General features: G+C 45.4%; 1 protein-coding gene across 4 annotated transcripts in view; it reads right to left on the minus strand.

Moving 5' to 3' along the window:
• The window catches only part of CDKL1 (cyclin dependent kinase like 1), a 333,969-nt gene that overhangs the window by 142,365 nt on the left and 167,947 nt on the right, over positions 1–23,657 (minus strand). For all 4 annotated transcript variants that reach the window (XM_078659717.1, XM_078659718.1, XM_078659720.1 and 1 more), the window contains one exon: positions 20,711–20,832. In XM_078659717.1, coding sequence (XP_078515843.1) covers positions 20,711–20,832 — 122 coding nt within the window. The remainder of the gene's footprint in view (positions 1–20,710; positions 20,833–23,657) is intronic.

Raw genomic sequence — 23,657 nt, forward strand, 5'->3', positions numbered from 1 at the left:
CGGCTGGATCCTTGGAAGACTCTGAGAGGAGAGACAAGAAGTCTGGTTGTCATCATAAATGGTATAGTCAGAGTGAGCTGGGAGAGATGAGGCAAATATGTTGCAAATGACAGGTCAAGCAAGTTCCATTAAAGAAGTGCAGAATGGTTTATGGTACAGGTCCCAGCCATTCCTAAGAGGACCAGAAAGTCGAAGATAAGAAGGAAGCAAGGAGGACCCTTGTTGCACGGGTACATAACTGAACAAAAGCAAAAATGGGTGATAGAGTCAGAGTCTTTGGGACAGGTGAAGAAACCTGGAAACACTTTGCGTAAGTGGATGGTCAGTCCCCTTGGGCTCAGGTATACGACTGCAGGGTCCCATTGGGCGTCCAAGGAGCAGAGGAAAAAGCAGACTTCCTTTGTGTCACAAAGTCACAGCTGCAAGCCTCTGCTGAGATGGCCAAGTAGTGGGAGCTTGGTGTCAGGGATTTCTTGTGGGATTCAAAGTACCTTATGCCGGAACACCCGCTGCAAGCTTTCTGTAGCGCTTCTCAACACTCGTTCATGCCCAAACAGAAGTAAGAAATTCACCAATTACAGTATGACTACAACTGCAGTTTACTTAATTTTTTAGGGAAATGTGGCTACTTCCATCCGTAAAACCTGGTATTGCTATTCCCTTCCTCGAAGGGTGCAAAATTCTATCTCGGTCTAGTAAAGGACAAAGAGACAGCGGCGTGACTGTAGTATATAATCATAAGCTGGCTTCACATAACTGATGGCCGGGGAGACCCACACATACTTCTTTGCTCATGTCACTCTTAACGAGCCTAGTGTTTTATTGCACCCTAGGAGTAGAAACAAATACAACAATACTCTTAAAGACACCATAAGGTAAATTATACTTCATCAACCTAAGACAATAGTCATAGGGCTTTTATTATGCTTATTGAAAATGTTTATGCTTTGTCTGCCAAGGACTTTTTAAACACCATTTCCTCTCAGCTAATCTGAGATGTTGAAAATGCCCAACCATCTAGCGGGGCACTGCCTCAATCAGTTTTTTGCATTTGACATTCGCGTTGAGCCAGCGGGCTGTTTATCAATGGGAAAGACAGATCACCATTTGATTTTAATGAGATTCTTGTGTAAACCTCCAAACAGAACAAAATTAAATCTGCCAAAAACTGAAATTAAACTTTGGGCTACAAGGAACAAGATTGCAGTGATTACTAAGCTTAGAGCGGGCAAACATCTTCTAAACAGACAGGATCAAACATTAACCTCTGTAAGCTTGAGAGCTGTATCAAAGAAGCTTTCATCTACTGAGTTCTTAGCAAATCGACCAGAACAAAAGCATTCATCTGCATAAGGGATGGCTCTCAGAGGAGACAAAACAAGAAAAACTCTGCACTCTGTAAGCAGAAGGAAAGTGAAGGTCTAATTACTCAGGGACAGAGGAAAATTATAGACATCAATTAAAAGTCTACAAGCAGTCTCATACAACTGCCAAATCCCATTTCTTTAATAAACAGATCATGGAAGCGAAAACTTCCTTTCCTCAGCTAGAAAACCTCATTTCCTCAGCTAATCATTGTCATCATACACTTACTTGCCCCACCTAGCCTGGCTAAAACCATGTCAGAAACTCAAGAATTCTGTAATCAATTGGCAGACGTTTTCCTGCATAAAAATCAAGTTGTTTATAGGGAAATTACCAATAGCACAAATTTCACAATACATAAAGCAGTATTCTGTACAGCATGAAGAGTACAACAAACATTGGCAAAGCCAATAGGTCTCGCCTGTGGAAGGTATTGGCTTGGTCAAGTTATACGGTAGAGCAGTGAAGCACTGCTGAAAGTTAAAACAAAAAGCTCTATGATAATGCCAGCTGTCATTTTCAAAATTTCTGGGGACAGGCAACAGTGAGGATGGCTGGGGGTTCAATACGGACAATAGTGGGTGTGGGGGAAAAAGCTCTATGACACAGCCACTGGACTCTGCGTCATAGTGCTTTTTAGGTCTCGCCTGGCGAGAGCGGCGCATGCGCTGCCCTCGCCATGCGAGTGCCTTTTGCAATCAATTCTCTCAAAGCAGTACATGCACGCGTAGGGATGGACAAAGATGGCTGCTCTCGCCATTTGTCCAAACCTAACAGCATGCGCGTGTACGTACGAACTGTGGACAGTCCGACTCCATCTTGTGCCAATAGCTTCCCGTTGTCCATGGCAACCAAGCTTCTTATCAGAAGCTTCGTCATGTTAGTTTCCTGCTCCCACTTCCTTCCGTTGGCCATGATCTCCATCCCCCCGCCCCGCCCCCTTCCTGTTGTCTGTGATCCCGTTCCCTTTGTTCCCACCCCCTCCCGTTGACCGTGTTCTCCATCCCCCCACCCCCTTCCCCGTGTTCCCGTTCCCTTTGTTCCCGCCCCCCCTCCTGCTGTCCGTTGTTTCGCAGCTTGTAGCGGACATGGACCCGGGCCAAGGCAGACCTGCAGGGATCGGGCATCGGAGAAGGGTCAGAGGGAGCCCCAGAGCCTCCCCAGCACCAGCCGGGATTGGAGGTCAGCAGAACCAGCCGGTGTTTTTATTCCACCTTCTATCAGGCTGCTGCAGCCCTTGCTGTAAAGAGAGGCCTATGTGCTCTCACTTGCCCCATCAATCGCCCTGGGCTTTACTGTGCCAAACAGGCCAGCACTTTACCAGCACCGAAGAGCACCCCCACGCCAATAACCACGAAGCACAACGTTCAGGGAGGAAGTTTATATTCCCTCATTAAATTAAGCAGGTCGCTGCGCCTTTGACTGGCGGAAGCGGCCATTACGCCACCTCCCCCGCGGGCGCGTGTTTTACGGCAGCAGCGTAAATACTGCCAGCTGTACCGGCGTTTTATTGCCCGCGATGAGCAGTCATCATTTCTGGAAATATGAAGTGTGCGCGTTAGAAGATTAACGTCTAAGGCTGCTGGATGCAAATTTGAAATATTGGGGAAAGCCAGGAAGAACGAATGGAAACCAACAGCAACACTATAAGCATTGCTCCGCAGAGATTTCAGTCGGGATGTTTTAGTGCGCTAGTGAGTTGTGAAAAATTTAATTTGTGCGTGCTCTAGCGAAAACGCGTTAAAAATAACATCGATTCAATAACGGGAGAGCAATGCATGAATATAGTATTAAGAAGTGTGTGTGGTGTCCGTGGTAAGAAAATGTGAATTTTTATGATCACAATGCAGGTGGTCTAGGTAATCTTAAAGTGGTTTTACAAAAGAAAACTACTGGTCTCAAATTCAGAACGCGAATTTAATGAGACATAATCTCACCACATATATTCAATCCATTGTGCCCTAATGCTAGTTAGATTCCCGTGTTTGCGTACACCTTCTATCCAAGATACGTACATCAGCTCAGAATAATTAGCAATATATTTTTATTGCAGATGAAGGGGAAATATAACAGCTGGGCCTACCTCTTGTGAGGTGTAGCCCCTAACACACTCAACGTAGGCAAACACATAGCATGTTATATTCTGCATGTGGTGTCTGTTTCTAAATGCATGTGCCCATATACGATGCCAATATTTAGAAGGCTCACTTCCCATTAACTGGATATATTTTGAGCTGTGGGCTTCTGTGTGCGTGTAGGCTTGGCGTTGGCCTAGTTGTGTGCCGCTACTGCCAGACGAGGAAGAGAGACCCAGACCAGAATCATCAGTCTGCCGCGGAGCCGTCGTTTCCCAGCAAACACCTTCTCATTCCGATTTGGTGATCGATATGTGCAGCTGCGCCCTACACTATGGCCCTACCCCACCCATGCTTACTTACACAGCTGCCGAACAAAATGGTATCCAGCAGGGGACGGCTGCTACAGCGGGAGACCTGTTTTGTCCGTAACATCGGTGCGGGGCAGCCGCTATCAAGGGGGGAGGGGCCCGCACACTGTGTTCGCAGTCGAGACTTCCTGGGAGACCGGGACTTCGGTAGGAGTATCGGTGGGCCCTGGAGAGGGCTAAACATTCTGCGGACCTCTCCCGAACCGTCAGATATCCTTTAAACAGGGATCAACTGTCTCAACAAGCCCACCGGCCACTGCTTGCTTCAGAGGGGAATGGAACGATAGGAGTGCCCCGCGCTGTGCCACTGACCGCAGGACCGTTGTTGAGTGGCCTAACCTTCTGCAGAGCAGGGTAGAATTGGGCAAGACACACAAGCATGTACCACTTTGCGATTTCAGCCTGCACCGCTTGATCCTTGCGAGGGTGACTCCTCGGGGGAAGACACAGATAACTCTGGGACGAGGAACAAACGCTGTGCCCACAATTGCCCCCAAAGTTAGGAATTGCACGTGATATAGAGATCGAGCCATGGGACTAGGTTGAGGCCAATTTATTCTTTGCAGAGCCTTCTCGGGACAGTGCCTGACTTCAAGATGGCGACTAGGACCAGTCTTGAGCACCTCTGAGGGGGACTTCAGAGGCTCCGGGCCACTCATAAACTGAGCTGTTGGGGCATCCCTTCTGATCCCCCTTTACATAGGCGCTCCTTCTGAGGACATTTCAAGGATGTGATGTTTACTGTGCGATTGGGCCTGGAAAACGCCTGACTCTTAGATGGTGCCCGCCCCCGTTCGGCCCGCTGTCTTCTCCAGCTCTCTGGCGTCTGCCTCTCCTGGCTATCGAGCCTCCTGCTGATGGCGCCTTGATAATCACCCAAAAAATATCCCCATGCCCACCTGAATTTTGTTTGGACAGTGGGTTTCTCATCTCTCCATCTCTCCAACTCCCAACCGGACATCCGGCTGAGCCTCTCCCCACCTCCCTGTTTTATCTTCCTTCCACCCCACCCCCTGACAAGGGAGTCTGAGCATTATGGCTGATGCCCAGTGCCAGACAGCTATGGAGGAGATCAGCACTGGTTTATCCCCTTGACGGTCACCAACCCAGCCGGACATTGAGCACAGTTTCTCCCTGTTTTCTCTCCTTCCTCCCCCTCCCTTTGACAGTGGAGTGCGAGCATTATGGCCAAACCCGGTGGAGCTGCCAGACGGCTATAGAGGAGATTTGCCCTGGTTCTTTGTCTCCTTCCTCCCCCTCCACTGACGAATTTACCTTAACACTGCTTTTTCATCCTATGTTTGATTATGCTTTGTAACAAATGTAACTTGTAACCTGTAATTCACTGATCCTCATGTAAAGCGCTCTGATACCTACGGGTCTAGTCAGCGCTATATAAAACTCAATAAATAAATAAATATATATTTTTTGTTAATAAAACACATTCCTTGCTTGACTTGATCGGTTGGCATAGTCTGTCAGAGGAGTCGGCCTGCAGCACAGTAACTTACATTTTTTAATGTTTCTGGCCCTGAACTCCCCTCCCAAATTTTAATGGTGATATTAGTGTCTGATGCAGTGAATATGTGTTTGTGACGCACTCATCTTAATATAATAGAGTCGAGTGTGTAAGTGGCAGACCTATGCCTGACACAGATTACGTGAGTGGCCATCTCTGTGTAGCTAGCCAATATAAGAGATATCTGGCAAGGAACGCTGGAGTCTGTAATATCCATTTGCGTCGCTAGAGGGGACCAAATTGGCCCCATGCAACAGCTCTGCGTGCCCCCCCCTCCCCACTCCCCTTGGTCTCCACCACTACAGCTGTTATATAAACGCCAGGAGGCAACAGAGAAAAAACAAGCATTGGCACAGCCAATAAGTCTCGCTTTTGGGACCTTATAAGTGTTTTGTTATCCAGCACAATGTCCTTGGTGCAACAACATCAGGTGTTGCATGGCTAAACACTTATAAGGTCCCAAAGGCGAGACCTATTGGCTATGACAATGCTTGTTTTCATTATGGTGGCTGGGAGAAGAAACAACAACATGGACAACAGGAGGATGGGTGGTAGGAAAAAACAACAACATGGACAACATAGGAAGAACCAACAACAAGGACAGCGGGAGGGTGAGTGGGGGTAAGAGGTAACACTACATTGACAACAGGAAGGCAGGTGGGGGAAGTAGCCATACAACATCAAAAACAACTACAACATCAAAAACAACTACAACATCAAAAACGTGAGGGAGGGTGTTGGCGAAGAAGCAACAACATAGTCAATGTGCGTGAGGGTGGTGGGGTACAAGAAGTAACATGGAGAATGGAGGGCGGGTGGAGGAAGAAGCCACACAACACGGACAATTGGAGGGCGCTGTTGGGAAAGGAGCAATAATACGGACAGCATGAGAGTGGGTGGAGGTAAGAAGCAACAATACAGACTGTATAGCAGCAAGGATCAACAATTCGGCAAATGGAGGGTGGAGGAATGGGGCAAGAAACAACAAAAGAGAAGTAGGATGGATGGGGTAAGAAGCAACTACACATACAATGAGAGGACGAGTGGGGGCAAGCAGCAACACCACAGACGGATGGTTTGGGGGCATGCAAAAAAACAACAGAGGCAGGACAGGTGGGTGGGTGGGGGGAAGAAGCTGCACCATTGATAGAAGGAGGGAGGGTAGGCTAGTGGAGGCAGGCAACAGCATGGAAGTTGGGAAGGGAAGCCAGGTGGAGGCAAACAACAGCACTGATGTGGGACGGCTGGGGGAGGGTGCGAGGCAGGCAAAACAGTTGAGGGAGGCGTACAAAGGATGCTTGATGGAGCAAGCTACATGGAGGCGAGTGAGTGGGGGCAAGCAAATTACACGAGGGTTAGAAAGAAAGGGGGTGAGAAGTACACAAGGGAACCAGCTGAAAAAGCTGCACTCTGGTACAGTAGTTAAACACAAAGAAAAAACTAGTGTCTACAAAAATCAGCATTGGATGGATACAAATTATGCATCTGTGCACCAGGGGAGGGACCAACACACGAAAAGGAAGGAAGCCTACAGCGGCTGACCAATAAGAAGCAATTGAAAGTGACAAAGAAGCCAACCAATGGTAAGAAATGGACAGCCTCTAAGCCTATTGTTCGAAAACAAAAGATTTTGCAAGCAACATGGCATGTCCTTAGGCGAGATGTATTAAAACTGGTCCATTTTCAAATCAATCCCGAAAGAGGAGGCATATTCCCTGCTCTACTCAATCAGATTCCCCTGATGAGGTCTGCCACCACCAGTGTTACAAGTTCTTGCCACAGTCTTTTCAGTTAAGACGTCTGAGCTGAGGATGCACTGACTACCAGTGAACCAAAGCATCAATGTGAAGGGAAAATACAGCTAAAACATTACCAGTCCTTCAACGAACCTGGAGATCAGCTAATCAGTTTCTGTTGCAGATCGACTGCATAAAGAAGGATTCGTATTGAGGGCAGCACTTTCGTTGTCAGGCTTCCCAACTTTGCAAATATTTGCCCTGGTTTTTAGGAAAAACCCTAATTACACAACCTTCAGGAAAGCCACAAAATGTTCTCGTCCATATCATTTGAGGATGTTTTATTCTCTTCAGTTCAAGGAGTTTTTCTGAATGTTTCACCAGGTGAATGTTGCCATCTGTCCATCCACCCACCCAATAGTTATGTGCTGTGTTTAGCATGTCATGAGTGGTACTGGAGTGCAATGATCCTTTGCTGGGACAGTGGGCAGAATCCCATCCCTGGCTTGGATAGGTGGAAAGAACCCTCAAGTTAAAGGTGTGTGCAGGGGCGGAAGCATCTCCAGCGCACGCACCTGCTAGAGCCAGGGTGCATGAAAACAGCCCAGTTCTTGGGGAGTATACAGTTCATAAAAGTCACAGGTACAGTGGAGAGCGGCAAGGGTGCCACAGGCTCTAGCGCAAGAGAAAATTAGGCCACCCGCCACCAAGTTTAGTATTGAAAAACAGCGACGAACTGGGGTACCATAGGTCACACAATCCCCTGGACCACCTAGTGCCTGGCTATCGATAGCTCCACCCTCTACAGGTAAGGTCTCTTCATATAGGGCCACCCATTCACTTGTGATTTCCGAGATAACACCCGCTTGCATATTCTGGAGTGTGTTCCATACAGAAACCTACGGTGACATTCCCTTTAGAGAGGTACATAATTACAAAATGGTTTACATGCACTCACTCTCTTTTTAGGTCTTTAACAACCTTTTCAGTTCCTTGAAACTTCTGCTCCCAGGCATGAATATTAAGGCCTTTAGATGCTACTTCACTATTGGGAACACAGCTCATCAAAGGCAAAGGAGCGGCTTCAAAGCACTGCTACATATCAAAAGATCAAAAGGGAAAAGAATAACAGCGGCAGTCGGATTTAAAATGTGCATATGCAAGTGGTATTTGTAAACGAATAGAGCGTTGGTACCCGCTGCCAGCTGCAGTTTAGAAAGATGCTGTTTTACTTCTAAATCCAGCTTCTGGATACCGACCTTTGAAGACAGCAATAACCCTTTGCACCTTGATGTTGAAAACATCAGGCCCTACTAAATAAGCAAATGCGTTTGCATGAATTTTATATTTTCCGTTCACTTATTGTTTCCTGAAACATGATGCCCACACGGCGTACATAGTCAGAGTCAACCCACTGCAGAAAGTGCAAGTTTATATCATAGACGCTATTTTCTGGGTATGTCGATCAACGAGTCTCTGATGAACCAGGAGCAGTGTTCATCCCCTGAGGATTTAATTGCTCCTCACTGGATTTGGTCATTCAAACTAATTTAATATTTTAAATAAACCTTTTAGAATTAAATGTAAAGCACATTACGCTTCACGATAAGACTGACAGTATTATTATCAAATCATGAAGGGTTTTTAAGTGTTAAATAATTACAGAAAACAAAATAAATGGTTTTAGCTCAAAATGAGTAATAGATTTACAGCTGTCTGGAACAGGGAACTACAAAGTATGTCTTGCCAAGTGCCCCCCAAAATCCTCAAGATGACACTGACTCCTACATGATGCACTTCCAGTACCTGACCGCCCTTCTGGGATATCAGTATATCCCTGTCAACCGGAGGGTGAGGAGAGGGGGTATGGTCCAAGAGTCGTCAGGTGTCGAAGGGGCGACAGCAATGAACACAGTCTTGCAGTCCTGTTTTTCTGCTCCCTCAGTGGAACCCCCAGTAAGAGTGCTGGAGGAATTGAGCAATTTCTGTTGTCTTCTGGTGCGACATGCAGATCATGGGTTCGTTTGTAGGCCGGCAAGGCCAACATAGCAGTTCAACTTTCCAAGAATGATACATTGAACGTCATTTCAATTGTGTGATAGCTGTGTTTTTGCAGCTCTTATAAACAGTTGTACTATATAAAAAGCTGAATATTTAGCAGGTTGTCTGGCATTTCTACTGTCTACAATATAGGGGAAGAGGCCTTGGAGACTGCTGTGAGCTACTGCAACACATGCTGTCAATTGTGCATGCAGCGGTGTTCTTAACACTGCGGACCAGCACTAACGTCTGCGCTGGCAGTTATCCATCAACCAGTGCTTGACCGGACACATGCATACTACAGACTATTAGCAAGCCAGACATATTCTTAGTGACATGCTTCATTTAGGCCAATTAGCCAGGACAAACCGTGAAAAAAAAAAAAGATAACAGAATGGTGAGAGGGCTTGTAAACAGTCAGTGTGTCTTTAAGGAAAATAGGACCATGCTGGGTCTAGTAGGACAATGGTGTTTTACATAGCGCAGGCTTCAGGTATTTGTTTTTACCTTTTGTCAAGAAGAGCCAGCAGTTCATGTCAAAATGGGTTGGAAATTATGTGATTGTTTTTTGTGATTATATTATTATTATTTTTTCATAACCCTTCTTACTCCACTGAAAACCTGCGCAGAAACTTGTCAGATCCATATTGATACACTTTTTTAATATGTTGAGAGCTATTGGCTTTACCAATGTTTCTTTATAAAGAGACTACATTTTAAATGAATTTAACTGAAAATAGTGTAGGCAATGTCTACAGAAAACTGACAAAGTTCTTTAAATGATGTAAGGCAGTGAGGACATTTGACATTCGAACTGTTGCCCATAGGCAGGGGATTATAATGTTTCACTCCATATAAAGAACAGGCAAACGTGTAATGTAGTCTTAAAAGCTTAGTGTCAATGCGAGAAGAGGATCACTGTTTCCAAGAATCGCCTCCGTCCTTTTGCCCGAAAATATTCTTGAACCATTCCAAAGTTTTCTTAACTGCACTGCAATTGTGTTGTATTTTCACTTTCAGTCCTGTGCTGATGTTTGCATTCTTATAGTGTGCATAGCAAGGCTGCATAGTTTAACACTGTATACTGAATTCACCTACTGTGAGACTGTGTTTAGCGTACTTTCTATTTTTGTGATCCCATTTGTACTGTAAAAACAATAATATATTTGGAACACAGGCAGTACATTCACATTCACTTGAACTAAGCCATGACTGTTCACTCATGTCCACCCATTAAGTTAAGTAGGTCAACTTTTGTCACAGACTATCAAGAGTCCTCATAAGAGGACAACATCAGAAGTCACACTCACACCTTTGATAGAGCTTTGTTGTCCTTCCGACCGCACTGGCCAGGGAAAAAGCCTGGCAATATGCCGTAAGAGGGGACAAAATGAATTCATAACAAATATGTCAAAGGTCTGATGAGGAGGTTTGTCGGCAGGGCCATTTCTATGGCAAGCCAGACAGTGCCTAGGACAATTCCAGAAGACCTCGAGACCTAGAAGCAGCGGTGAACGTTGATCAAGGATGGGAAACATGTCACTGGATTCAAGGCACCAAAAATTCACAGGTTAGCCCAGTTTGTAGGCAGCCAAAACCAATGTTCATACAGTTAAATGAAGTGGTATAACCATGGGCAGGTTTACACAGGGCCACGGTTAATGCTTCTCCGCAGGCTTGTATTTATTTCCTGCTTACCTTGCAGAAGTGATATATCAAGCTATGATTAACATTTCCATGGAGCCAAAATGTTATGAGTAACTCATTCCAAGACATTACAGTTGCCACAATGTCTGAAACCCAAACCCTGCAATGGAATGTTTTTTCATCTACTGTAAACATAAGCCTTCCTGACAGCATTCGCCACTTACAAGTGAAGTGCTTTTCACTCACTGAGAGGGTGCAATCAAAACCTGGGTGGCGCAACAGTGGCGCGGGCTGAGGTAACTGCCAAACACAGAGGATTAGTGTTTGTACCATTCACGCTCCAGATCACTTTAAGCATTCAAGCGTAAGCGACGACGGAATCACTAGGAAGGTTTTTTGAACCAAACAATTACTATCATAAAGCCAAAGGTGTCGCCTTACTGTGTACCTCTTAAATGATACTACACAAAAACGTTAACCATGTGTTGACCCCCAATTCTCCTCCAAACACAGTCCTATTCCCCAACAGCCCCTTCTCAAAAAACCTTATAGAGTCTTGCTATTAATGACTTACTTAGTACTTAGTATGTCCCTATCAATGGCCACAGCAAACAGGCTTCCGTCCAAGACATCATCAACGACCACAACAAATAGGCTTCCACCTAAGACACCTAGCTTGTTGCCTGTGAAGCTTAGCACAAGTGAACACCGGCTCTGCCTTGGAGTCTCACCCTTCTTTCTCCACATCATTTCTTTTATAGAGGTAATTTCCTCGCTCATCTCAGGCTGTAACTTATTTCGTGACACAAATAATCTTTGCTTTCCATTAGAGACTTACACTGCCCTCATCCACCTCATGTCATCATCTACCTCTTGAAATCTGTAGCTGTTTGGTTGTGAACTGCCTACCGCCAGTGACGTAACTGGGGGAAGAGGGGTGGGGTGTGGGATTACTGCCCCGGCGGCACACTTTTTGGGGCGGTTATGGTGAGCAATTTATCTTTCGACAACCACCAGCCCCCGAGAACAAGTCATCCATCGGCCACCAACCCTCCCCCTTCTCCCCAAATGGAACAAGTCATCCATCTGCCAGAAACGCCCCCGCCCCCCAATCTTAGCCTGCACCGGATGGCAAACTTAGGAGCCGCCACGGTTGGCAGTAGGTCCAGCTACGGTACTGCTGACCTCTTAACTCTCCAGTGATAGACAGAATATTCTTATTGTCTTCCACTGCAACCCAAACCATTACGTCTCTCAAGTCTTTTCACCCCAAAGACAGACCGGCCAGGTAGGAGACAGCAGAACCCTTGGCAGCTGGTAGTCTGCTCTCAAAGTGGTTCAGATGAGTAACCCTCTGGCACTATCTCAGCCCACCAGGCAATACTGCCAGAGAGATTTGTGTTTGTTGCTGTTCTCACTCTGTGTAAAATGGAACTGGAATTTAAATATATCCCAGCACTGTTTTTAGCTCACAGTCCAACCCTGAGCTTGACAATAACAACCACTATCACTGGAACAAGAGGAAATCTATTACGGTTTGACATCTAATGTTTTTGGTTACCTAAATATTTTTGGGGTGCCTCAAAATCAAATCTAACAAAGTAAATAAACAAAGTTTCAAAAGTTCAAAACTAAGGGGCAGATTTATGGGGATTTGGCATAGGCCACCGCAGCATGTCACCTACCTCGCTGTGCTGCCCTACTTCAAAATGAAAGGGCAGAAATGCAATCTGTGTTTATCTAATGCGGTGCATTCTTGCCCTTTACCCCAGCGGTGGCACAGTTTTGGCATAGCACCAATGCAGGCACCCTTACACCATGGTGCAAGGTTGCCTGTGTTGTCGGCAGGATTGTTTTTGTGCAGGAAGGGGCGCCTTCCTGCACAATTACAACCCCGGGAGGCTTTTCCTCTTTCACATGGAAAGAGGAAAAAACGAGGAAAAATAACGTTATTTCTCCATGTTGCACCTACCCTGCGGCAGGCGTAAGGTTTTAGCGAATCCCCATGTTAACATGGTTATGTAAATCTAGGGAAGCGTCAAAATCCATGGGTGCTGCGAAGGAACACCCACCGTAACGCCCATGGAACACCTCCCTAGTGCAGAGTAAGGAGACACAGTGATTTGCACTGCCTTGCCTTAGTCTATATCTAGGAGGCCATTCACAGCTATGCAAAGTGGCTTTGTGTGACCTAATAAATGTGATTTTATGGTTTGCACTGCCGGAGCGCCACACAAATAATGGTATGGGCCTAAGGGGTTCATAAATATGCCCCTAAATGTATATTGAGAGCAAGGTTGTGATCAATGTAGAGGTGGGTACAGCCTGGCTTGTGTCTTTCCCTCAATAAATATGAACCTAAAGTCTGTTACGAAGGTTTATCCAAACCACCTTCAGCCACAATCTCTATAATAACTGCCACACTGTGGGATACGGAAGAGCTTTGATTTATACAATGATGAAGCTCGATTTCTTTTATCAAGGCCCTATAGAACTTATCTTTAGACACCCCTAAGTTTTATCATTAGTAGTAGTGAAAACAAAAAACATTATTTGCAGGTACCGAAAGATATAATTATAACGTCATTCACATTTTCAACATGCATCATGTGTCACAACCAATACTATTCAAATGCAAAGTCCAATTTCAAGGCTGAGGTTTTAATTTCTCCAATGTACACCTTTACTACTTCTATGCAAGGAATATGTATCATCAGATCGAAAAGTTTCTGACTAATTTGTTGCATGCTCAGATTACGCTCCTTCCTGCTGTTATTATTTTTGGTGTCTATTTTCCCTCTCGGAATTTATCTATAGATCAAGAACACTTTATGTTTATTGGAATGTCTATTTATCGATCTTGTATCACTTCCAGATGGTTGGATATAGACCCACCAACTTTTGAGCTATGGTTGGGAAAGCTGTTAAATGTTTATAGAATGGATAAAGCAGTCTACAAACTGAAGGGATTTAAAAAGAAGACTTTTGGCCGGAAGCTATGGTCCCCTATTGACAACTGGATTTAAATTGTATAATGGTTGTTTTTTGTAAAGACTCACGTTGGATTCTTTATTTCGTTATGTCCTTGTATGTTTTTACCTCTGCCAAAAAAAAAAAAAAATAATAATAAAAAAAAAAAGGAATATGTATCATCAAAAGCAAGGACAATAACTGGCCAATGAGAAATCATTCCAAATCAAACCTCGCAGGGTAATGGCGGAGCTCGATTATTCACATTGACTCACCGTGGAAGCAATCGGCCTAGCTAGGGCCTCCTTCCTATTGGCTCAAAACATACCTCACTCGCAGAAGCCAATCAGGAGATTTGTGGCTCTCTCTAAAGCATTCCAAATCAATGTCTTGTAACAGCAGAGAAGCACACCCTGTACCTGGGTGTTAGTGGACTTAGCTAGCTGAGGCCTAAGGGACCAATTCTGCTCCAGCTGTTTCTGGCATTTATGTACAAATAGAATTTCGGAGTAACCATCCTACCAGAGACACTCTCATGATCTGCTGCGTGCATGTTCATAGATACTCCTATCAGTCAGGATTATATTCTGGATATTAAGGGGCCTTCAAACCTCTACAGAGGTTCTACGGATTTGGTATTTACATGTAGCCAGAGCGAGGTGGGGCTAGAAGGTGAAAGGAAGAAAGTGCATGCTATATGAAAGAAATCTTGGCACTATTAGAACCTCCTGTTCCTTTTCAGATCTTCAGAAGCTCTGGGAGAAACTTTACAAAGAGCAATAATAAGTATTCGAAGAACAGTAACACACCTCGGGCCAGGGTACACCTTGGAAGAAACTGAGAAACCATCTCATTCCTTTACATTGATTCAAAAGAAAAGTCAATTAAATCACTTGTCCAAGTACCTGGATGATGTCTGGTTCATCTTGTATCCACCAAACTATGAGACAAGTGAGTTTAGAAGTAATTTTTTGCACAAACTCAAACAAAAAATTAAACAGTTGCTGCAGAGTTTACACAGTTTGCTTAAGAAGTAAGCACAAAGGGACGTTGAACTGAACAAACAAGACTATGAAATAGGGCAATTTTTAGCAGCATAGAATCTTATGGAAGGTTGCTGAGGCTTTCAGAAATACCTACCTCAAACTTCAGACCCTGAAGCACCAGATTCCAAAATTCAAAACAGTTTAAGCTCTGATCTTTTCCTTCACGGTCTTCCCTGGAGTTGTGAGACAAGTGATTTTGCCTCAACAGCATTAAGGATTATTTTACAGTGCTTCTGTCTGTGCAGTTGACAGCCACATAACATGTCACCAATCCAGCAGCCAAAAAGAAGACATATCAAGATATACAAAGATCCTTACAATGTCTGGATTTTGAGACTGAAGTATTACGGATAAAAGCTAAAGCATGAAGCAGGGTATTGATGATATCCCATGAGAAATCTGTCTATGAATAAATAGTGCATGTGACAGGTAGCTGGTGTCCCAAATTGGATAATTAATGTAATATATTTGGTACATTTCCTGAAAAATCATAAAATAAAAATGCAAATCTGGATTTGACTTTATACAGATATGTCAACACAAGAATCGTTATATGTAGGAACAACAAAAATGCCTAAGCATACATGCAGAAAAGTAGAGTTCATGTGAACAACCAGTATAAAGAGCACAAAAGGTCACGTTCAGATGGAAGGAAACAAGTCTTGTTGTGATATGAATCTAAAGTTCCGCAAGGGTCCGCTACCCGGTACCGTGTGAGAAGTCGGGAGGCTGTTATTCGGCTTCAACATTAATTCTAGAGTGTGCAATCTGAACCCGGATGTGCAGACGCCCAAATACATTACCAATAATGATCGCCCTCTACTTGTTATTATTTTCTACGTCTGGCACAAAACGAATTCCTTTTCACTATTTTAACATCGACAAACGAGCTGTTTTCAACTTTCTTTTTACTGGTTCCTGTTTTTCATATCTGCCTCTGTTAAATCCGGCCGGGTTGGAAGTATCACCGGCCCTTAGCCCTGAAGAAGTCGCAGAGCATTACTCCAACAAGCGACGAAACACGTGTCGGCTGGTCTTTCGTACACACCTTTACTGTCGAAACTGAATAAAAAGAATCCACCTGAATGAACTTTGGATTTGTGTAATTTTGGGAATTTTGCATTACGCTTGTTACATGACATTCCTGAAATAACGTGATTGTGCCATGTGGCAAAGGCAGAGCACATGAATAACAGAATGCGACCAACTGTTTGTGGCATCTGTGTTTATTGTGCAATTGTTTTTTAGTGCAAAATACTTCCCTGTGTCCAAGTGGACACAGGGGCACATTTTGAACTACAATATAGCACTAAGGGGCATTAAGCCCCGATCGCCACATGAGCGTCACTTTTTTAGACGTTCCTGTGGTGATAGGAGCTACGCCTTATTTACAAGGCAGCGGTTTACGCTGCCTTGTAAATAAAGCCCCCTTTCACGCTATACTTAGTGTGAAAGGGGAGGACAATGGGTGTTGCTGTGGGCGTTCCACCGCAACACCCATTGGCTTTGACGATGACCCATATTTACAAGTGCAGCCCAAATATGGGGCAGCACCACAATTAAGGCCAGGGAAAACCTGGTCTTACCCTGGCGCAACGAGGAGAAACATTAAACTTCATCTCGTTTTACTGTTTTCATGTGTGCTGCGTTGTGCAGCACACATGCAAACAGCAAAACGCCAATGATTGTTTATGTACAGGAAGATCCCCCTTCCTGCACTTAAAACAATCATTTTTTAAAATGCTGTTTTGAAAACTTCTATGTGCGCTGCATTAAGCAGCACAATGCAGCACACACAGAAGTTACTAAACAGCATTTTAAGATTGTTAATGAGCAGAAGGAAGACCTTCCTGTACATAAACTATCTTCCCTTCTACGCAAACACCACTGCGCTATCGTGCAAGGGTGTCTGCGTTGTCGTTAAGCTGCTGAGTTTAGCTCCAGGGCAGAGGGAAGCACAGGGCAGCACCATATTCTTGTAAATATGCGCTGCGTTTCTGAATTTGCGGAGTGCGGCGTTAAGTCAGGAAGGCTAACGCCTCACTCCACCACTTCAATTGTAAATATGCCCCTCAATGTCAGCTTTGCATTCCATGTCATTTCTCATACCTTTACACAATTTTGGGGAAATTTCATGTAATTAATCAAACTCAAATTACGTCAATGACGCAGAGTTTTATTTACAATATGTTATTTTCAATTTGATAAATCCGAGCCTGAGTAAGAGCTAAAAGCCCAGAACTAAAGCTTCCCTTCTGTCAAGGAACCCATTGCTTTGAGTGTTGGGAAGGGCAATAGAGCACTGAATGTTCCACAGCAAGCCTTCTAAGAAATAATGGTGAAGGAAGAGATAAGTATGGTATTACTATGCAAAAAACAGGGTTAGGATATGGTTTCTGATCTCTCTTCTGATCAATGAGACCGCTGTACTTAGCACGCCCTAGATCACTGCTAGAGATGAATCCCCATAGGGAGAGCCTCCTTCACAGGACAGATGGACCCTGAAGAAAAATGGCACCAGAAGCAGTGAAAAGGAACCCAAAGAAGGGTACCACACCCATGGCCACATACTGGTGCTGGGGGAAATGGACGATTCCACACAAATGACCGTGGTTTATTGGAAAGGAAGTACGGCAATTCAGACTTTGCCTCAAAAAGCCATACATCTCTCTGGATGCCTCCTTTGCTACTCTATCGAAAGAAACGGAGATACAACAAACCTAAAGAACAAGATACAGCCTCATCCACAAACCAAAGAGCATCATCTAAATACAACAGCGTTGTTCTCGCCATGCAGCATGGGCCAGAACATGGATTTATTTCTATTATACTTAAGGCACACACTAGACCTGTATTGCATCCCTGCAGCAAACAAAAAATAAATACATATACAGTAAATGGACAGTTTTACTTTGAATTAACCAGTGGCGCCTCCTCCACAATGGCGGAGAAGCGTCGCTCCACTGCCTGGCTTAGAGCCAGCAAATGTAAAATAAAACGATGTTCTTGTATGGTTTATTTTACATTTGCTGGCTCTTAGCCAGCAAGGGTTGGGAGGGGCAGGGCTGAGGCATGAGATGGGGGAGGAGGAGTGCTAGAGCACTCCACTCCCTAGGTGCTCATGTGTGTTTGTGTCTAAGGCTGACCAAAACACACAGGCGCACTTAGGTTTTCTCCAGACCAGCTGCACTGAGCAGCCAGGTTGGAGAAACCCCACAGATTCGATTCGATTTAGCTTTATTCGATTTTGGTTAAAATCATAAAAGCAACAACAATACAAAAAAATAGATACATACCTTAACATCTCATTACAAAATTAATATCAACTATTAAAAAACAGAATTAAATAGATGTATCGGATCAGCTAATCAATAACAACTCTAAAAGAAACAAGACTTTTTAATTGCAGTTTGGTTATCAGAAAATGCAATTTGTAAGCAATGGTTCAAATCTGTTAACGGCTAGATGGTTAGTGGCACTAAATGCACAATGTCCCCTACCCCAAGGATGATATTTCTTATCCATTAATCTGGGTATCGGATTGTATGGGATACTTGGGTAAAAGTCATACAAGTCACGAATACAAATTGGGCCATCTCCTTCGTTGGGCAGGCAGGATCGTAAGTAAGAGGTGGTGCTCTGATCCTTGAATTTAATTAACACCAGGTCCCCAGAAGTGTTTTTGGGCAACATACCTAACCACCCCACCCTCCTGACGCTCAGGATACCACCGTCTACATCAGATGGCAAGGGTCTATTGTTCTGTAGCCAAAAAATAGCCTTATTTAGCAGGTCCTGGTATGTTTCGTGTTTTCCCTGTCTAAGTGAGGGAACCCCAGATAGGACAGTCACATATGGGGCGGCTTCAGGAGGTAAGCTAATATGTGGCAGTTTAGCTGGAACGGCTCTGGCCACTGTGTAATTATTTAACGGAGGTCTCGGTGCCACTTTTGCACCTGTTGCGGTTGGGAGATTAAGAGGCAATATGTTGGTTTGGGCGTTCTTATGTGTAGTTGAATTAGACTTTACAGGGGTAATGGGAGGATTAGGATACGCGGGTATTACCGACGTATTAGTTGGTGAAGAATTCCTTTTGATTTGTTTCTCAATGCTAGTCAGCCTGTCCCCCAGGTCATTAAGTTTTGTTACCAAAGGTGATAAGACAGATAAAAACAATTGCTCAAGCTGTGCCAGCAAAGTCAATTGGAGCGACGGTACTGGTTCAACAGTTTTGTCCGCATCCATAGCCGCCATTGGTGTGGTTGGATTAGAAGGGGAAGATGTGGGGCTAGTGCATAGCTTTGGAGTTTTTGGTTGATTCTCGTGGACATTTGCCCCATCATGCTTCCTTTTAAAATTGGGGCCCCGAGACAGTACAAAGGAGTCAATTTTGTCGTTGTTCGGAGGTACAAAATCAGATTTATTGCTCGTGGTTGGATGGGGTGATGCCTCCAGAACATAGTTGGTGCCGCACAGGGCATTTAACTCCTCCCAAACAGACATATTTAGTATTCAAAAACCCCCCAAATGGCGACAATAAGCAATGCAGCGCAAGTCAGTACAAGTCAGTACGATAGGTGCGTGTCTATACCTCGTCCAGCGGGAAGGTCAGGTGGAGTGGCCTGACCCGGCCTCTTCTGGCCTCTGAGGGCCTTAGAGGGCCCGCCCTTTGCCCGGGCTTCGTCCGGCGTTGGTCCCGCGCTGCGTTCCGCGCTGCGTCAACCTGTTGTTGTTTTATGCGCCGGTGGGCTGGTGGGCGTGCCTCGCCACTATGGTGATCCTGCACGGGCTCCTGGGCAATGGAGTCCCATGCAACAGTCAGGGGAGTGATGCGTGGCTCCTCCAGGAGCAGGAACAGCTACCCTCTCAGTAAGCCTCTGCCGGCGCTGCGGGACCCGCGCCAGCGGGTCCGGCGAGGTGTCTTGAGCGCCGGTGGGCTGGTGGGCGCGCCTCGCCGCTATGGTGATCCTGCACGGGCTCCTGGGCAATGGAGTCCCGTGCAACAGTCAGGGGAGTGATGCGTGGCTCCTCCAGAAGCAGGAACAGCTACCCTCTCGGTAAGCCTCTGCCGGCGCTGCGGGACCCGCGCCAGCGGGTCCGGCGAGGTGTCTTGAGCGCCGGTGGGCTGGTGGGCGTGCCTCGCCGCTATGGTGATCCTGCACGGGCTCCTGGGCAATGGAGTCCCGTGCAACAGTCAGGGGAGTGATGCGTGGCTCCTCCAGGAGCAGGAACAGCTACCCTCTCTGTAAGCCTCTGCCGGCGCTGCGGGACCCGCGCCAGCGGGTCCGGCGAGGTGTCTTGAGCGCCGGTGGGCTGGTGGGCGTGCCTCGCCGCTATGGTGATCCTGCACGGGCTCCTGGGCAATGGAGTCCCGTGCAACAGTCAGGGGAGTGATGCGTGGCTCCTCCAGAAGCAGGAACAGCTACCCTCTCGGTAAGCCCCACAGACTCCCTGGTCTTTCCTGCCTGCTCAATCCCTGCGCTGCCCTGGTACGGTTTTTTTATATTGTATTTTCCACCCCCCGAGCGACACCTACTGCGCAATCTCACCCAACCCCACCACCCATTGTTTGTGGCGGCCGCCACTGGAATTAATAACATAGAGGCAAGAGAAAATGCGACAATTTAAGTAGGGAGGCTTTTAAGCCTGTCTTTAATTCGAGCAGTGATGGTGATGAACAGAGTTCAGAAGGCAAATAACTACAGCAAATAACCATCTTAGATGCTGCCTTCCCAAGTTATCTTGTCCTGATATGCACCCTTACAGGGCTGCTTCAAATATAAACTTTCCTCAGACCCTGGCATAATATTGTATAATTTGAAAGAAAATGTAGATTTTCATAGTTGGCACTGGGTAACGTGCAGTGTAATCTGAACAGGGTAGCCAAGTCTCTTGTGCAAAGAGACAGACAGCAGATATGCATTTCCATCACATAACTCACCCTCGTTGGTACCTGTCCAGTTCGTGAAGCACGGTATGATCACAGTATTCAAACACTAGGTGAAGCTTTCGTTTTCTCCTGAAGACCTCGAGCAGATTGACCAGGTTGGGATGCTTGAGTTGCTGAAAAACAAACATGAGTTGTGGTTAATTGCTGTAAAGTTAATCTGCAATCAAACTAGTTTATACTGCCATTTTAGACACTAAATAATGATTTAGGTAGAAGCCTGCTGAATCATAAAATGTGATTAAACTTTCTAGTGGTTTTTCATTTTGCAGTCTGAATTTTGTTTTGTGTTTGAGAAATAGGGTATTTGCTGATTCTGGATAAGTTGACTGGACAGAGACAAACATAAAAGTTACTGCAGTTAAATGTGCTCCAACCAAGGCAGCGGGTGGATACCACATAACCCGCTGCTAGGCACAATCGGACCCTCCCCTTCATGTGCCTTTGTTTCCTGACCGCAGAGACGCCGCACGATGAACGTCGCAGCAACAAGGAGCTGCGCAGCTAAATGAACAGCCAGATAGGGGGACCAACTGGCATGGTTGCAAATTCAGGACAGTGAGTGTAAAAATTCAGGACAAAGGGTCAAAATTCAGGACAAAAATATTCAGGACAGGAGGTCAAAATTCAGGACAAAAGGTAAGTTTTACAGACACATCAGAGGAGGTTGTGCAACAGTATATAAGTAAGTAAATAGACAACCACTGAAGTACAAGTAAAAATAAGTTTATATTAGGTTGAGACAAATGTGCACATCATGGTTTGTCAGTATGCGCGCAGCTTTAAGCAAATGTGCAGATCTTTTTGTGGTAACAAAACCGCCCCCACCTTTCCAGCTCCCAGAGAAAACGCCTGATGCCCGGTCTGGCCAGTCTGGCCTTGCTACCACCCTCCAACGACGCCCTCATCTTCACATAGACCCTCTCTCGTATGTATTTAATTTCTTCTATAGTGCTACTCATCCCAAGTATGTGGGGCAGAGTGTTGGAGTGCGTTACAACACACACATATTATATAGAGACAATCACACATATAAATGTGAAAGTCAATGTATAGGAAATGTTGCTTAAGATAATGGGGCTTACAATGTGTAATCATACTTTCATCCATCATTCAGTATTTCACCATTCATTCTGTCCTTCCATCTGTGTGCCCATCCATGCCCATATTCATCCATTTACAAACCTATCCATCACGTATCCTTCCATCCATCATTTCACACATCCATCCGTCAATCCACCCTTTTACTCATCCATTATCCATCCAACCACCCTTTCACCCTATCCATCCGTGCACTCATCCATCCACTCTTCCACCCATCCATCTATTTACTCATCCATCCAGCCATTTACCTATCCAGCCATCCTTTCACTTACTCATTCATCCATCCAGTCACTCATCCTTCCACCCATTTACCCGTTCAGTCATCCATTTACACATCCCCCTTTCTCTTTCAATTCCCCTTTCACTTAGCCATCCATCCTTCCATCCACCCATCCATCTACTCATCCACTCATGAATCCATCCATTGAACCTATCATTCATCCATCCTTTCACTCATCCATCCTTTCTCTCATCCATCCACCCTTTCACTCCTTAACTCATCTATCCATCCTTTTGTCCAACTACCCGCCCTTTCACTCGCTCATCCAGCCTTACATACACCCTTTCCCTCATCCGTCCATCCATTCACCCTTTCACTTATCAATTCATCAATACACCCTTTCACTTATCAATTCATCAATCCATCCATCATTTCACTCATCCATCCACCCATTCACTCATCCATCCACCTATTCACTCGCCCATCATCCACCCTTTCACTCATCCATTCATTCATCATTTCGCTCATCTATCCAGCCTCCATCCACCCATCCCTTCACTCACTTACTCACCTTTTCACATTAATTATGAGACCCATCAATAACTCATCTCTCGCTGTAGGTCCTAAAGAAAGGGGTGGGGCAGGGTTCACTATGCCCCTGCACATAGGCAATCTGAAAAACTGGAAGGCATGAGTCATGCATGATTCACATTGCCTAAACGTGGGGTGACTGTGACATGGTGTTGTTTCCAGAGCTTTAAGTGGGATGAAAAAACTAGGCGGGTCTCTCTAAAAGGGTGTTCGATGTAATAAAATGCGTGGCTTAAAACACATAAGCTAAAAATCTGTGCTTAATATGATGTGCCGCCCGACTGGTATTTTTGTTGCTTCTGTCATTGCATCCAGATATATAATACAACGTTACACCTAGAACAAGTAACGTTACACCTACAACAAGCCAGAACTATTGGCTTTGTCAATGATTGTTAGTTGCATAAAATAAAAAAAGCAGCAACCATGGCTGCTATACTATAACTATAATCCTTTCCTTTGAACTTCTTTCACCGCCTTCCTTTGGTTAACTAGATTCTCACCTAGCAGCAGCATGGGCGTTTTTTCACTTCCATGTGACAGAATGCCTTGCCCTGGACCGAGGCTGGAGGAGGCCATCACATGCTGTGTCAGCCCAGACTGACCCACTGTCATTCTGTATGTGGCAATCAGCCCGCCACAGAATGACAATGGGCGGGGTGGGGCTGCTCTTGTGCTCAGAGGATGCAAGGCGGCCCCATCAGGGAGCTGAGGCCTTTTGCAGGGGAACAGCTCTGTTCCCTGAAAGGCCCAAAATTACGGACAAAAGGCGTCCGTAAAATGGATCCTCGCGGACAACGGACGTGAGGTCCAATTTACGGACTGTCCGTAAAATTTACGGACGGTTGGTCACCCTACAGCCAGAACACCGGTCTAAATACGGGATCGGCAGCTCTTGGCATGGCTATGCAGCAGTGTGTAACAGTTGTGGCGAGAAGTAGTTTCCTGACCAAAATGAGGCTTTTTAGGATGATGTCGCTCCAGTAACATCCAACATAGATGTGAAAGCAGTATGCAGCACAGGGA

The sequence above is a fragment of the Lissotriton helveticus genome, chromosome 9 (genome assembly GCF_964261635.1).
Source record: "Lissotriton helveticus chromosome 9, aLisHel1.1, whole genome shotgun sequence".
NCBI classification, from domain to species: Eukaryota; Metazoa; Chordata; class Amphibia; order Caudata; family Salamandridae; genus Lissotriton; species Lissotriton helveticus.